Genomic DNA, 15,030 nt, shown 5'->3' on the forward strand with positions numbered 1-15,030 from the left:
CCACTTTTTTAAGTAAATCCAGCGTATTATTTTTTTACAGTGTATGTTTTAGATATTTTTTTTAATTCTTTAATTTTAGGGGACACGTGTGTAAGAAAACATAGCCGCTGTGGCAAGCAATACATCTGTGTTCAAATATTTCTGTTTATTTCTACAGAACAACATCCCTTCTAGTGCCATGACTCGTAGAAACACATATGTATGTACAGACCGCACCAGCACAGACAGACACAACTTACTGCAAAATGGGAAGGAAAATAGGTAAAGTGTGTCTATATCTCTGAGTTTGTCTTTGGTGTTTACGGTTTATTACAATTCATATTTTAGTTTTATTGTTTTTCCTTTTATTTATTAGTAAATTAGGTATATGCTGATGTTTCTTTAACTGCAGAGTCTTTCTTGTCACAGGGATAATTTCTGTTTTACCCAACAGATTAATATACACTCTAAAAAATGCTGGGGTTATTTTCAAACAAAAAGGGACGAGCCCAGTCCCTTGTATTGTAATTTAACCTATGCTGGGTTGTTTCAACCCAAATGCTGGGTTGTTTTAACCCATTGTTTGGTCAAATGTAAACATTTTCTGTGTTAATTTAACCCAACTGCTTTGTTGGCTCCTTTTTGACCCAATGCTGGGTTGACATAAGAGTGTAATAGTTTTTATCTAAAGTAAACTTGATTACCAAGGAGAGAGACAACAGTGTTCAATAGTGTCAATGAAGCACATGCTAGTGATGAAATCTAAGACATTTTGATGCGAGTAATTTCCAGTCATGGTGAAATTTAGGCAAATTGTGCAAAAAGTGTACAAATATAAGACAAAGAAAGAGTTAAAGGATTACTCCACTTTCTCAAAAAAAAATCCAGATAATTTACTCATGCGTCATGCCGTCGTGAGGTCAAGTATGCGAAACTACCGCCCCAGTGTTTACAAATGAAGAGAAGAGGACCGTTCTGTGGTTGTTGTATGTGGAATCATATTAATTAATGTCTTTGTGTTAGTTTATTGTTTAAAATGGTCTGCAAATGTGCGTTTCACATATGGCACGTCACACGGATGGCGCAAAACGAGAAGTTGTTGTTAAAAGTACATTGTTTTGCTAGATAAGACCCTTATGCCTCACTTGGGGGGTGATTCTCACGAAAACTTGGTTTTAAAAATGTCAAGCATGAAAGTGTAAAAATTGCTTAAATTAACTTTTTTTCCACCAGACATTGAAAAACAAAGTCTGGAGTAAATGGGAACATTAATTTAAAAACTTTTACTTATCATTTAACACTTTTTGTAACATAATTTAAAAAATGAGTCCTAAAAAATCTCATTACCGCAACAGTCAGAAAACATTAACACTGACATATTTTCAAAATGACATGACAAACCTGAAAGAACATAATTTGGAGATTCTGCACATGCATTTAAAATCAAAGTATTATGCTTCTATTAATTAAATTAACATTTAATAAGCATCTGTTGCGGTAATGATAATCAAAATGTCGTGTAAGCATTCTGACAAGACAATATTTCAAATTAACTGTAAAAAAATGATCTTACCTGGTAGCCACCTTGAAGTAACTGGTCCATGTGCTTGGTCACTCAAAATCAAACTTTATTAAAATTCTGTATGTGTGCTTAAACTGTTCTCAAAAAGTGTTGCGGAGGATGAGAACATCAGGCATGGACACATCATTTTCCTAATTTTTCTTCATTATTATTACACATTAATATTCAGGAAATATTTCTGTCATCTAAAGTAGTCTAGCAAAACATCCATTTATTTTTTTTCTTAATATTTTTGTGTTAATTTGATTAAATTACAACATAACGCATGTTCAAACACTGCCGGACACATTGCGGTAATGAGAATTTCAGCAGAAAATGAGATAAAATATGCAATTATAAATTCTTATGTTGAAATCACACATTGTGCAAAGTAGAACACAGTATTGTGTTAATTCTGATGCTTTTTAATGTTACTATATTACACATTTTAAAGCTAAAATCATTAGTGCCGTGGTGTTTCAATGGTTTCGTGAGAATCACCCTGGGATTGTTTAGAGAACTTCGAAGCTGCGTTGAAACTGCAATTTTAAACTGCATTGAAGTGGGGTCCAATAAAGTTTATTATATGGCGAAAAATCCTGGAATGTTTTCCTCAAAAAACTTAATTTCTTTTCGACTGAACAAAGGAAGACATCAAGATTTTGGATCACATAGGGGTGAGTAAATTATCGTGATTCTTTTTAAAGAAAGTGGAGTAATTCTTTAACTTTAGCAGATGGCTAACAAAAACCGTAATGGAAATGACACTGGCGTGGCAATGTTTGTGACGTGTCAGAATAATAGCCAAAATTTTCAATGATAACCTGTTCACCATTGTTAGTGAATAAATAACTAGTTATACTGCCTTAAGAGGTGTTTTCTAAAAGTTCACAGGACCAGAAACACCAGTTCTGTTTACCCTGAAGAGATTTCAATCGATAAGGATTTGCTCTGTTATGTTTCAGCTGTGGCAGATTCTCTGTCCTTTTATCATCCTCGTCTCCATCAGTCTGTTTCCCAGGCTGCACATCTCTCTCTCTGTCCCCCTGTATGGGGGAGGTCTAAAGACTGGCTGTCATGTGACAGAGAGAGAGAGAGAGAGAGAGAGAGAGAGAGAGAGAGAGAGAGGAAAATGAACATGGATTGTCTGGGTCACAAGCCTGTTTGCCCTGAGTCCATCCAGTACAGTAGACACGTGTCCATACACTTAACATCATCATCACTGTGATGTGATGGATACACATTTGCGCGCATGACACCTTAAAACACGTGTACTGTACTGTACACACCCATGCTGTTCCACTCCCTTTAATTAATTTACCTAGAGGGATATTTTATTACACAGAGGTTGCTTTTTCATAGCTCTGGAGGTGGAGTATTTATTTAGGAATCAACCATATTTAAAAATATAAAAATAGACACAAATGAGTTGGGTTGTTGTTTAAAAGCAGCTGGTGCTGTCACTTAATGTGGATGAACTTGGATGTATTCTTGGAAGACATTTATAAGAAAATGTTAAAACTGTGACTTGATTGCTAACTTAGGTTACAGAGAAGATTTTGTAATCCTACAGACAATCATTATGTAAATATAATTTACATAAAAAGACTAATATACATCTTATGAAACATTTGATGCACATTCTTGTTTGATTGCACTATACAGTAAATGTAACACAGGGTTCCCACAGGTCCTTCTTAAAGGTTGTGTATGCAGAAAGTTTTCTGGAAAAAAATCCATATTATTCCCTGTGTAGTGTAGGATAATATCATAAAAATTCTAGACTTTTTAAGCACACGTGCTAAACTGTTCGCTTTAAATTTTTGTCTTCTGTATGCGAATGTTGATTCATACCAAAATGCTTTTTTGCATAGTTGTGTTTGACACATGAAAACGTCTCGGGTTACGTATGTAACGGTTGTTCCCTGAGAAGGGAATGAGACGCTGCATCTCCCTTGCCATACTTCCTGCGTCCCTGTAACGTCGTCTTTGGCAATATTTCTGATAGCGATATACTTCCTGGCTCCCGTGTCTTTGTCGTTAAGCCACACCATGGTTGAATTTGATATACACATTCAGACGCACTTACCCCTGGAGGCGTCCCCAAAGTGTCACCGCAGTGAACTGTAACAATGTATCTTAAAAGGTAACCCGATGTAACCTTGCTCTCACTTAAAAAGGGGTCCCCACATTTAGTCCTTGAATTTGAGGGTATTGGACCTGGAAAGTCCTTGAAAGGTCCTTGAATTTGAAGTTAACTAAGATGCGGGAACCCTGTAACAGCATGATTACAAACCTTACAACAGATTTGATTTTTTTTAGTTGGTATTGCTAATGTACAATTGTTTTATATTAATACCCTATATTTTTCTAGATTAATTTTTTAGAAAATTTTACATTTCAGGCAGGGTCATATTTGTGATGCTATTAATGTCTGCAGTGCAATGTAGTCACCCAGGAGGAACCTTGTTACAGGAAATCCTAAGTGTAGTGTGCGTGCATGTGTGCATGTGTGTGTGTGTGTGTGTGTGTGTGTGTGAGAGCAGAGTTATTTAGAGCGTTAAGTAAAGTGGCTTTAGGCCAGACTGAGGCAGCATGTGAGATCTGTTAGATTAGAGCCAGAACTGAGTGAAATGGAGAGGACAGAGGCTTTTGCATGCCAAGAGCTGAGACACGAATCCTGCTAAATGGATATGACACGCGTTTGGATAGCAAACGTCACTCTTACGTTTGCTCATACATATTTAGGGTTGAAATTTAAACAGAACTTTAAATGAATGTATTCATTTTTGATGGTGACATCACATGAATAATATCTGGTAATACTTTGCGAAGTAAGTGAAAGTGAAAGGGAAGTAAAAGTGACATGTTTGTCAAGTATGGAATGCATACTTGAAATGTGACCTCTGCATTTAACCCATCCAATGAGTAGTGAACACACAAACTGCAAGTCGCGGACACAAACACAGACGAAGAACAGTTACAAAAATCCTGTGATCCGTGTACAGTGGGCGCTTTTTATTCTGATGGCGAAAATTGTGTCACGCACACTGTACGATGACCCTCATGTAAGCATAAACATGGGTCTGTACTTTTAGCTTAAAGGCTGACCACCTGAAAACCATCTAGAACGATTTAGCAACTACCCAGACCTTAGCCGACTCCGGGCCAGATCCGCACCGGAGCTGCCGACTTCGGTGCGGATCAGATCCAGAGTCATCTGCTGTTTGGGTGCATAGCAACACATTAAAAATCACTTAGAAGTGCTTTGCTTAGGGCAGGCACTACTTTGCCAAATAAATCTAGTTTCGCTTTCACTTTAGACATTGCACCAGGTTTGTGAACAAGATTAATACATGCAAAACACATCTTGCGATATGATTTCTCTTTTTAATTTCCTGCATGCCTCCTCAGCCATTCAGATGTGCAGTTGTGTGCAAGCGTTTTTAGGGCTTAGTTTTATTTGGCTTAAGTGGCTGTTTCTCAGATGAAATCAGAACACAAGAGCTCATGCCACAGTGACTCAGCATCCTGCCCGTCATTTACGCTCAACTAAACCCAGCTACAGCTGTCTCTCCGTTTACTGCGATCTTAACTAGGTTTATTCGTATCTTGAGTTGTGACTTTCTTTTTAGCCTTTCCTTCATATATTAAATTAGCCTAAAACATGAGTGTTTGTCTGTACATGATGCTAGGGTGTTCTGGATGATGGTTACCTATTATCCCAAATCAAAAGACTCCAGTTCCAAGTTTCTCTGATATTCTTGTCTATTGGATTGTTATCAGGAATGCTTTTACGTCACCTCTTGTACACCAACAGTATATATGCTTTTCTTAGCAAAGCATAATGCAGGGTTCACACCAGACGCGGTAGAGGCGGCAAGCGCGAGTTATTTACATGTTAAGTCAATGCAAAGAAGTGATTAGGCATCCTGCGGCGCGAATGGCGCGGAATATGCGGTGCGGATGGCGTGTTGCGTGCGAATTGAACGTTGCCGCGGGAAATGCGCGAGTTGAAAAATCTGAACTTCGGAGGATTTTCACGCCACGTTAACCAATCAAGACCTTGCTGTAGTAGTGATGTGATTACAGGAAGCGAAGCCTCTCCCATGACGCAAATTTACGCGTGAATGTCTCGAATAACTAGAATTTCACACGCGAACATTTAAACTTAAATGTTCAAGCGTCCAACTACACGCGAATAGCGCGTTTTTGCCGCCTCAACCGTGGCTGGTGTGAATGCATCATAACAATTTGTTTCCTGATGAACAGAGTTTATGCTACATTTAATTCCAATTCTCGTTTTTATTTCATCTCAGCTCCTTGTCACATCGAATACCTCCAGCCTCCCCATCCACCCACAGTATCTCTGGAGCAGGGGCGTCTAGCTCTGTATCTTCTGAGCGCTCTCGCCTGACGAGGGGCACAACCATTCGTAGCACCTTTCACGGAGGTCAGCTACGGGACCATCGGGCCTCCAGCCACGCGCCACCGACCTCACCCACCCTGTCCCACGAAGCCAGCCCTCTGCCACACTCACGCAGCCGGGCGACAACCAACCTGTTCTCCAAGCTGACCTCCAAACTCACACGCAGGTAAGAGGAGAGAGAGAGAGATGGTGCTTTGTAACTTCGTGAGAGATTATAGAAAAAACTTCTTTACATCCTGCCTCCCTTTGTTAAGAATATTCAGCCATGTGAAATCAAAATGAAACCGGCTCCAACTCTAGAACCCATCTTTCATTTGGTTAGATGCCCATTGTCCTGTGGAGGTAATGGAGTTAGATATAAGTTTGGAGTCGGTAATTGAATAGAGATGTTCAGCAGTGTGTAGTAACGCTGATGGGGCTCTTTGCTCTTCGGTGAAATTGTTTATGTGCCCTTCTGGGCTGAAAGCCAAAAATAAATACTTTCCAGAGATATACAGCAGAGCTACTCTTTATTAGATTAAACCCAACACTTCCATCTTTTAAACGAAGCTCATTGATTAGATTCATCACCTGTCTAGGGTGACGTCCAATGGGTAAAGTCCTTACTCTGCATATTATGTCCCATGCCTCAAGCCTCCTTTGTTATTAACCAACAGCTTTAAACTCCCACTCCTCTTGTTTTCCTCTGTATTATGGTCTTGGGTGCTCTTGTGTTTCTGTTTTATTTGTTTTTTGCCTTTTTCCTTGCCAATCAGCTACAGTCTTATTTTTTTCTGAATCTTCCTGTCCCTTCTATTTTCTTGCTACCACACTGTTCTTCTATCTCTCTATATTCTTCCCCCATCAACTCTTAGGGTCAATCTTGACCCGTCTAAGCGCCAGAGCTCAAACAAGTCCGTCTCGGGCTGCACTCTGCCACAGGGATCAAAAACAGTTAGTAAGTTTTCTTACTGTTTGTGGCCTGTTTCCCATCTGTCAATACTGGGCATGTGCTGGTATCAGATCTTGATCATTCTGAAGCGGAGTGGTTTTAATGCATTGCAAAATTTCGCTTCTTTCGTTTATTAGATGTGCTTTAGCTTGTAGCTTTTAAACACTAAAAAATACTACAAAGAAAGTAAAATTTTAATGCATTTTCAAATAAATATTTTTAGAAAGTCAAAGTGTCTCTACATCATCAGGACACTTAATTAAATGCACAATATCAAATGAATTAAACTCAACTTGAAACTTCTTGTTTCTCTCTCTAGTGCCCAATATAACCCACCATGCATGTTAATTTCCACAGTATATTGAATTACCGAATACCAGCACGTGTCCAGTCAGTCTGCCATTTGTCAAATTACTCACTGTCTCACCTCAGCTCTCTTTGGTACGCTTGTTGGCACCGGGTGTCTCCCTTGAGCTTGTTACCTAAAAACCTGTACTAAATAACTGTTTAAGGGCGCACTCACATTATCCAAACCATGCCCCAGCGCGATTGTTACCCCTCCCTACTCCCCCAGGTGCACGCACTCACACTGTACTTTTTATCGATCCGAGTCCGGGCGCGCTTTCGTCATTAAGATGCGAATGTTTTGAAAAAAGCAGGAAGTAAAGCTCTCTCTTAACACTGGAACCCACCGTAATGATAAGTCTGTGTTTGGTGCGCGATTACAGACAGCCCTCTCACATGTCATCATATTGCTTAGTTGATCTGTCACGTGTGCAGCTCGGACATTCACGTAAATGCTAACATTCAAAAGGTTTTTACGGAGGCAGGTGAAGGTGAGTGGTCGCGCAACTGACGTCTTCATCTTTTGAATCACGCTCAGGCGCGATTGCGCTCACACCATAGCCTTCCGCACTCCAGCCCACCTCTGCAACCCGGCCGCGGCTTAATTAACCAATCCGTGCCCGTGCGCGGAACAGAGCGATCACACTAGGCAACAAACCAGGCTTTGGGGGTCAAACGCGCCCGAGCGCGGTTTGGTTTGGATAGTGTGAGTGCGCCCTAAAGGAACAGTTCACCCAGAAATTTAAATTTGGTCATTTACGTACCTTCATGTCGTTCCAAACCTTTTCGAAGACTGTATGTTATTCTTTTCTTCTTTTTCAGAGCACAAAATTACCCTCAACAAGACATGTTCAATGTTCAATTTATTTATAGAGCACATATTAAAGGAAAACATCACCGCTTTTCAATATTTTACTATGTTCATGCCTCAACTTGGACTAATTAATACATGCCTTTTTTTTTTCAATGCGTACAATTGATCTTTGTATAGCGTGTCATAGCCCCATTCATTCCTTGGGATCCAGGCGGGGATGAGTTTTAGAGCCACCAAACACTTCCATACTTGTGTAACTACTCATGTAACAGTCTTTAAATATGGAAAACATGGAAATGTTTGGTGGCTTCTGAGTTCATCCCTGTTTGGGTCCTAAGGAATGAATGGGACTAGGCTAAACGCTAACACAGTCACGACGTGCTGTACAGGGATTGAAAGTGCAGCATTGAGGGAATATGGGTATGTGTTGATTGGTCTAGGTTGGGGTGGGAACATTGTAAAATATTGAAAGACGGTGGTGTTTTCCTTTAATACAACAGTAGTTGACCACAATGCTGTATACTGTAAAATCACACTTAAACAATTTTAACACTAGTAAGGCCAAAATGACAAATTGGCACAATAAGATCAGCACATAAATCCATAAGTATAAGGTTTTGACAAAGTCAAAAAGGTGTTGAATGACATGAGGGTAAGAAAATGATCAACAGGCTTTTACATTCAGAACTAAATGTTGGTGTTATCTTTTAATATTATATCCAATGTCTTTTTTGTTGGTTCTCAAGGGACACCAGAGCATCTGCATCACTTCTCTGACTCATTCACAGGAATGGCACTTAGCTTGGCCTAAGGCATAAGATGTTATAAAGAGTTTACTGTATCTAATAATCTAAAACTCTGTACTACATTTACAAAAGAAATAGTCTGACTGCATAAGAATGATTGACATAAATTTAAACTGGAGCTAAATTTGAAAAATGCAGAGCATGGGCTTCCACTATCCACTTTAAATCTAGATCAGTTATATAACCCGTATTTTATCCTTTTGTGGCAAGTCTCACTTACTGTTGGCCAAGCTCATTTGCCTCCCCTGCTTGCCATATGTGATATCTCTCCAGATATTGTTTACTTACACCCAACAGGGAGCCTCCATTTTCACTCTAATGTTTGAGGAGGGGCTGTGTACTGTCCCTTTAAGAGGGAATCCATTTGCTTCCTCATTTGCTACATCATGTCAATGGAAAGTTTCACAATCACTCATTCAAGCAGCCTTGAACTGCAGCGCCCTCACGTGGAAATATGTGAACTGGCAGAATAGTGGCTTCTTTCATTTGCACTGTATATTAATACTGACTGTTCTAACATCTAATACTTCTCACATAGAAAATTAGGGGGGAAAAAACATAAAAAACTCACAAATAAATAACCAGACATATTAGTAACTTTTTTGAAATTTGTTGTGAACTCCCTACTGTAAAAACACAGCATAAGCTGGTGAGCTGGTCTCCCAGCTTGTTTTAGCTGGTGTAGCAAGCTGGTCTAGCTGTGTTTTGGTCACTTTTTAAGCTGGACTTAGCTGGTCAGGCTGGGAGGACCAGCTAAAACCAGCTACCAGCTTATGCTGGTCTTAGTTGGATTTTTCAGTATTAAATAACAAAATAACTACTATGTGAATTACACAGAATTAGCCCTCTGAAACTTACAGTTGTGCTGTTTATTACATTCATTGCATTCCTTTTGTTGTCAGTGGTGATTTTTGTGGATTTTTAAAGGTGACATCAGTGTTGTTTGATCTTGTGATTGGATGTTTGACTGAGGGGTGGGATAAACAGTGCTACTTTTCACTCTATTGGCCGATTGATTTCTAACATGAACCTTTGTCTTTTTCTTGAGGGTCACAGACGAACCTGAGAGAGTCTGCAGATCTCCGGTCACAAGGTGAGAGTTTTTTTATTTATTTTACATATTTTAGCGTTATTGAGAAAGTCGCGCAATCTGTCCGTCCCGCAATTGTGGACCGTTTTCTTCATTTCAGAAAACAAGCAAACACCTCAAACAGAAGGAAAACTGAAAATAGGTAGATGATAAAACAACAGTTATAGAATAAACATCATCTAAATAAACACCTGATAGTTGTTCAGTAAAAAAAATGCAAATCTTTCCATATGTACTACTTTAACTAAAGACTCTTTGATTGTCTCTGTTACTTCTCCTAAGCTACAGACACAACTACAAAAAATCTAACTAAAAACAACAGGTAATTTCTAGCATGTGCTATGTACCATGGCAGATCAGACTGATCCGAATGTGACTGAATCGTGTCCATTTTATAGATATCAGTGTGTGTATACTGTGCATCAAAACTAGCTTAGATCTATGTAGAGTTTATATAGATCTCTGTATTTGTCTTTTCCATTAAACACTGTATATTACCTATTGGCAGTTGTTGGATATTGCATAAATCATTTGGAAAGTCACAGTCATATATCAGTTTGTTTAAACATGGATGTTTGAATGACATGCTGCGTGCTTTTGTTTATTTTCCATGCTCGGTTGGTCTGGACACGTTATTAAGATGAAATTTAACCTTAAATGTACACAAACCGTATATAAGGCATATGTTATGCATGCATGACAGGTGATGTACGGCTGCACAGGAATCTGAGATGTTTCAGTTCTAGCATACGTAAAACTACTTTGCTTGATTACTATTTTATTGTTTTATTTCTGTATTTGTATAAGTATGAATGCTGTATGTTTTAATCATCAAGCACCATTTTTCAGCATTAACAATTGAGTGCATTGAAATTTGTAAGATTTTTATTTATTTATAGGCCTTACATGACTTACTGCTGATAGTCAGATTGAATTAAGTAATGTTCAGTTTAACTGCTTGTTGTAAATATGGTTTTATTATCCTGAGGAACTCCAGTGTTTGCTGCAAGGTAACGGTATTAGCGATTGACCTTTTCTACCCTGAAGATCATTTTATGACTATAAATGTCTTGGCAGAAAAATATTTTCAATTTTTTTTTAACTGGGCTTATCAGATCTGGTCCTGTAGGGACACTGCCCTCTAGAGTTTAGCTTTAACCCTTATGAAACTACTTGTATGTTTTAAGTAATCCTGAAGATCAGATTTTTCAGGTCTGTTTGATAAGGGTTGGAGTTAAACCTTACTGGATTTAAAGTTAAATAGCCCAAATATATGCGACCCGGTCTGTGAAATCCAGGCTAAAGAATCAAATTATGAGATTATGAGTATCAAAGTTTGCTTTAACTTTATTTCAATATTTGAAATGGTCTTGGTCAATATATCAAGTTCATATTTTCACAGAATGTTCTTTACATTATGATTTTATGTAAATCATAAAAAATGACTTTAGCTGCGTTATCACATATACTGTATTTCATAAAAAGCAGTTCTTTAAAAGTAAATGATCGTATTTAAATGACATTAGAAGTTTGAATTTACAGTTTGATGTTTTTGCTTAAACAAATTTCTAATATATTTCTCTTTTGTCCCCATCTCACACCCCCATCCACACATGGCCTCCCACTTTCCATTTCACCTCCCCCTGCCTTCTCCTCATCTCTTCACAGTCGCTATCTATCTGGGTATCAAAAAGCGTCAGAGCCCCGGACCCCCCGATGCGGCTGGGATGTGAAGGTACGGAGCCCCAGGGACCCGGCCGAGGTGGTGCTGGCTCTCCGGGAGGCAGCTCAGGGGTGCGGCTGCCAGGTTCACCAGGCCGGGCCCTTCCTCCTGTCCTGCACCCACGGAGCCGCTGGTTCCCGCGTTGCCTTTGAAGCTGAGGTGTGCCAGCTGCCCAGCGGCCCCGCCGAGACCAGCGGGGTTCGATTTAAGCGCCTATGGGGGGCGCCGCTTGCCTTTCGGGACATCGCCACCAAAGTGTCCAAAGAACTTGAACTCTGATGGAAAGAGGGGGTGGAGGGCACAGACAGAATGAACATGGGACAGAAATTTGGAATGAGCTTTAAAGGAACTAGCCCCGCCCCCTCTACACCTATAAAGACTGGGACGAACACAGACACACAGGCATTAAGTGCTGGCCACCTGCTCACACAAAAACCCTACTGAGGGAACTCTCCAACCAGGTCTTTTACCATTGATTTAACCTGGTGTCTTAGCCATGTTGTTGTTTTTTTAACTCCAGGCATTTGTTCATTGTCATTCCTATTCAACTGCTGCTATTTAACTCATTTTTAATGTATATCCTTCTGCACCTGCAAGGAGAGTATGCTTTATCTTTATTTTTTATCCTTGTTTAAATAACCACATTCACACAACATGCAATGATGTTTAAAAGAGTTGAAAGTGATAGCAATTTCTCCTGACAGGTTTATATGATCTGTCTTTTATTGGTTATTTAAGTAACTTGCCAGTGATGCCGATTGATTAGGTGATGTTTGCTTTTCTGAGCCTCTTATTTTAGTCCTTGAGTTGCCTGCATCTCGGCAGGCCCATATTACATGGTCGAACCGTAGCACTTTAGGGCTGAGTGAGCGATATCACCTGTTTGAAAGCAGTTCTCCCTTCTAATGGTGCAATTTACCTGTTGAGCCAAGTCACAACGCTCTTTGTTTTGCTCTCGTATGTGTTTTGCTGATAGAAACCTCTGTAATTTTGCCAGAAGTGCACTCTGCTGACCGGCCGCAAACAGACTGTTGACTTTATCTCCGTTTGGACGTAGTGACTCTTCATCTTCAAGATTGTAAAATGTCTGAGCTGTGCAATCTGAAAAAAGCAAGAATGATAAATACATTTGTCTGAAATCCAGCAATGTGTTTGTCTTGTTTATTGTAGGCTTGCGTGACAAATATTTTTTAATGTGTATTTTACATTGCATTAGCTTCAAAAGTGCTATGAAATTTTCATTTGTGTATTCCGTTAAAAATGAAAAGATGCCTGCATACAGGAAATAAATATTGTGATGTATTACATGAAAGAAGATATGAAGAGTTTGGTTTCAAAACCAGATAACTCTGTTTTTTTTTTTAAATTGTCAAACCATGTTTATTATTATGTTATTTTTATTGTGCTACTTGTGTGGTGTACTTTTTTTTAGTTATGGAGGCTGCAGTTTGATTGATATTAATTTGAATGCACAATCAAAAAAACTAGATTTTTGAAACGCATCTCGTTTTGGAAACACACTCTTCATATTTTGTATATAAAATAATAGCAAAGGATTTCCAAAAGCAAATACATCATGACACATTCATAAAGTTTTAGATAAATGTTACACTTGCAATTTACTCCATATATTTTTATTAAAGCTAAACTAAAATGAGATAAATATTTAGTAACCACGACATCTTGGACTGGTCACTATGGCAACGAACGCTCACCACGCTAAACTCTATCGCGCCGTTACCGGAAGCTAGCTATTATAGTTTATAAAGCTTAAAATATGGATATTTTTATTACAAAGTCACATCGATTATCTGCTGAAGACAGTAATTAACCTCTTGTGTGGATTACATTTGTGAATGATGGATGCACTTTTTCGGGTTCAAGTCAGAAGTTATTCCCTGATCGCCGTTTTCTATCGTTATAGACCCCTTCTAGGTTTGTGCGCGCGCAGCATGGGATCAAACTGTTCATACCATTTAGGCTTTTTAGTTGAATCTAACAGGGCTGAAAAATGATGATTTGCCTGAAAGAAATGAGCACTACAAACACAAGCCTCTTTAATCTTTGGCAACGGAAGTATGGTAAGAATCAGCAGTGAAGCAACACAGACAGTTGACTTTATCAACATTTTCAACACCGCTACCAGATCTGTGTACTATAGTGGAGTGGATAGAAGACGTTTGCAGATGGCCAAATATAAAGTGTTAGTATATTATATTAGTGCAACCAAACACAACAACCAGACATTTTGATGCTGGGAAACCGTTTTAATAAACGTTCTGAGTTGCTAACACGTAGATGGGGAACAACACCACTTCTGTTGCCAAAATGCGCGCGCAGGCTATTTGGTCACTTGGGCTGTAAAAGGGTCTATAAAGCTAAGAAGGACATTTACTAAAATAACACCAAATGTGTTCGTCTGAAAGAAGATTGACATATTTATTTTTGATGGCTTCAGGGTAAGTAAATCATGGGGTAATTTTGATATATGGCTGGAATATCTTACTGAAATCAGCTTACATTGACATCTTAAAATATATCAGTTCCATTGTTTTGTCTCAAGATGCACACCAGTAATATTTTTGTAAGGTTTGTTTGTAAAAACTACTTAAATATTCTAGTATAACTAAGGCCTAGTCCTGGATTCATCTAATCCCTGTCCAGGAAATCGCCCCATAGGGGCAAACAAACAAACCTTACAAAAAACTATACTGGTGTTGAGACAAAACAATGGCACTTATATATGTTAAGATATGTCAGTACAAGGTGTTTTGAAATTAAAGTAACTCAAACATGCATTTTAGTCTGGGACTAGGATAAGCCCTGTCCGGGAAACCGCCCCTTAATGTTTAAACTGTCTTCTTACATTGCACATACAACTTATTATAATGATTAAGAAGTTGAGGGTTTGTTTTATATTTTATGGAAAGTAGGTGTTTCTCAAAAAACATCAAGATATACATAAAGTAATCTGCATTTTTATGTTGTAAACAGATGGTGGAGATTTTCATTTGTTACAAATGAGCTAAAACATGATCTCAAATCAGTGTTTCATGTCCAAAAATCTACTCGCATGTCAAGTAGCCGTATACTTTTGTAAAGCTCACAATTTATGCTTGGTTAGGATCAGCTAAATTCTTTCTTAATAAGAATTTATTTATTTATTCACTATTCCAGCATCTATGGCTATATTCATAGCAAGGACCGGTTCATCTACACACAAGTTGATCCATACACGTTGGTGAAGGGCAATTTGGCATTTCTAATTTACTTAACCTGCATATTTTTTACTTTTGACTTGAAAAAAGAAAGACCTCTCGACCCAGCCAGGGCTCAAAATGGGGACCTTTTT

The 15,030-nt window shown here is 38.7% G+C and overlaps 1 protein-coding gene across 11 annotated transcripts in view; it reads left to right on the forward strand.

Annotated features, from left to right (window-relative positions):
- Positions 1 to 12,821, forward strand: part of mark4b (MAP/microtubule affinity-regulating kinase 4b) — a 49,320-nt gene extending 36,499 nt beyond the window's left edge. For 2 of the 11 annotated variants that reach the window (XM_055196487.2, XM_055196485.2), the window contains exons 14-20: positions 158 to 261; positions 5,860 to 6,135; positions 6,824 to 6,906; positions 9,914 to 9,958; positions 10,056 to 10,097; positions 10,238 to 10,277; positions 11,624 to 12,821. In XM_055196487.2, the coding sequence (XP_055052462.2) occupies positions 158 to 261; positions 5,860 to 6,135; positions 6,824 to 6,906; positions 9,914 to 9,958; positions 10,056 to 10,097; positions 10,238 to 10,277; positions 11,624 to 11,957 (924 nt within the window). In that variant the 3' untranslated portion in view covers positions 11,958 to 12,821. Of the gene's footprint in view, positions 1 to 157; positions 262 to 5,859; positions 6,136 to 6,823; positions 6,907 to 9,913; positions 9,959 to 10,055; positions 10,098 to 10,237; positions 10,278 to 11,623 lie in introns of those variants that run through there. The other 9 variants (XM_055196491.2, XM_055196486.2, XM_055196494.2 and 6 more) reach the window with 9 other exon arrangements.
- The last annotated feature ends 2,209 nt before the right edge of the window (positions 12,822 to 15,030 follow it).

Source organism: Misgurnus anguillicaudatus, chromosome 24, assembly GCF_027580225.2.
Source record: "Misgurnus anguillicaudatus chromosome 24, ASM2758022v2, whole genome shotgun sequence".
In the NCBI taxonomy this organism is placed as follows: domain Eukaryota; kingdom Metazoa; phylum Chordata; class Actinopteri; order Cypriniformes; family Cobitidae; genus Misgurnus; species Misgurnus anguillicaudatus.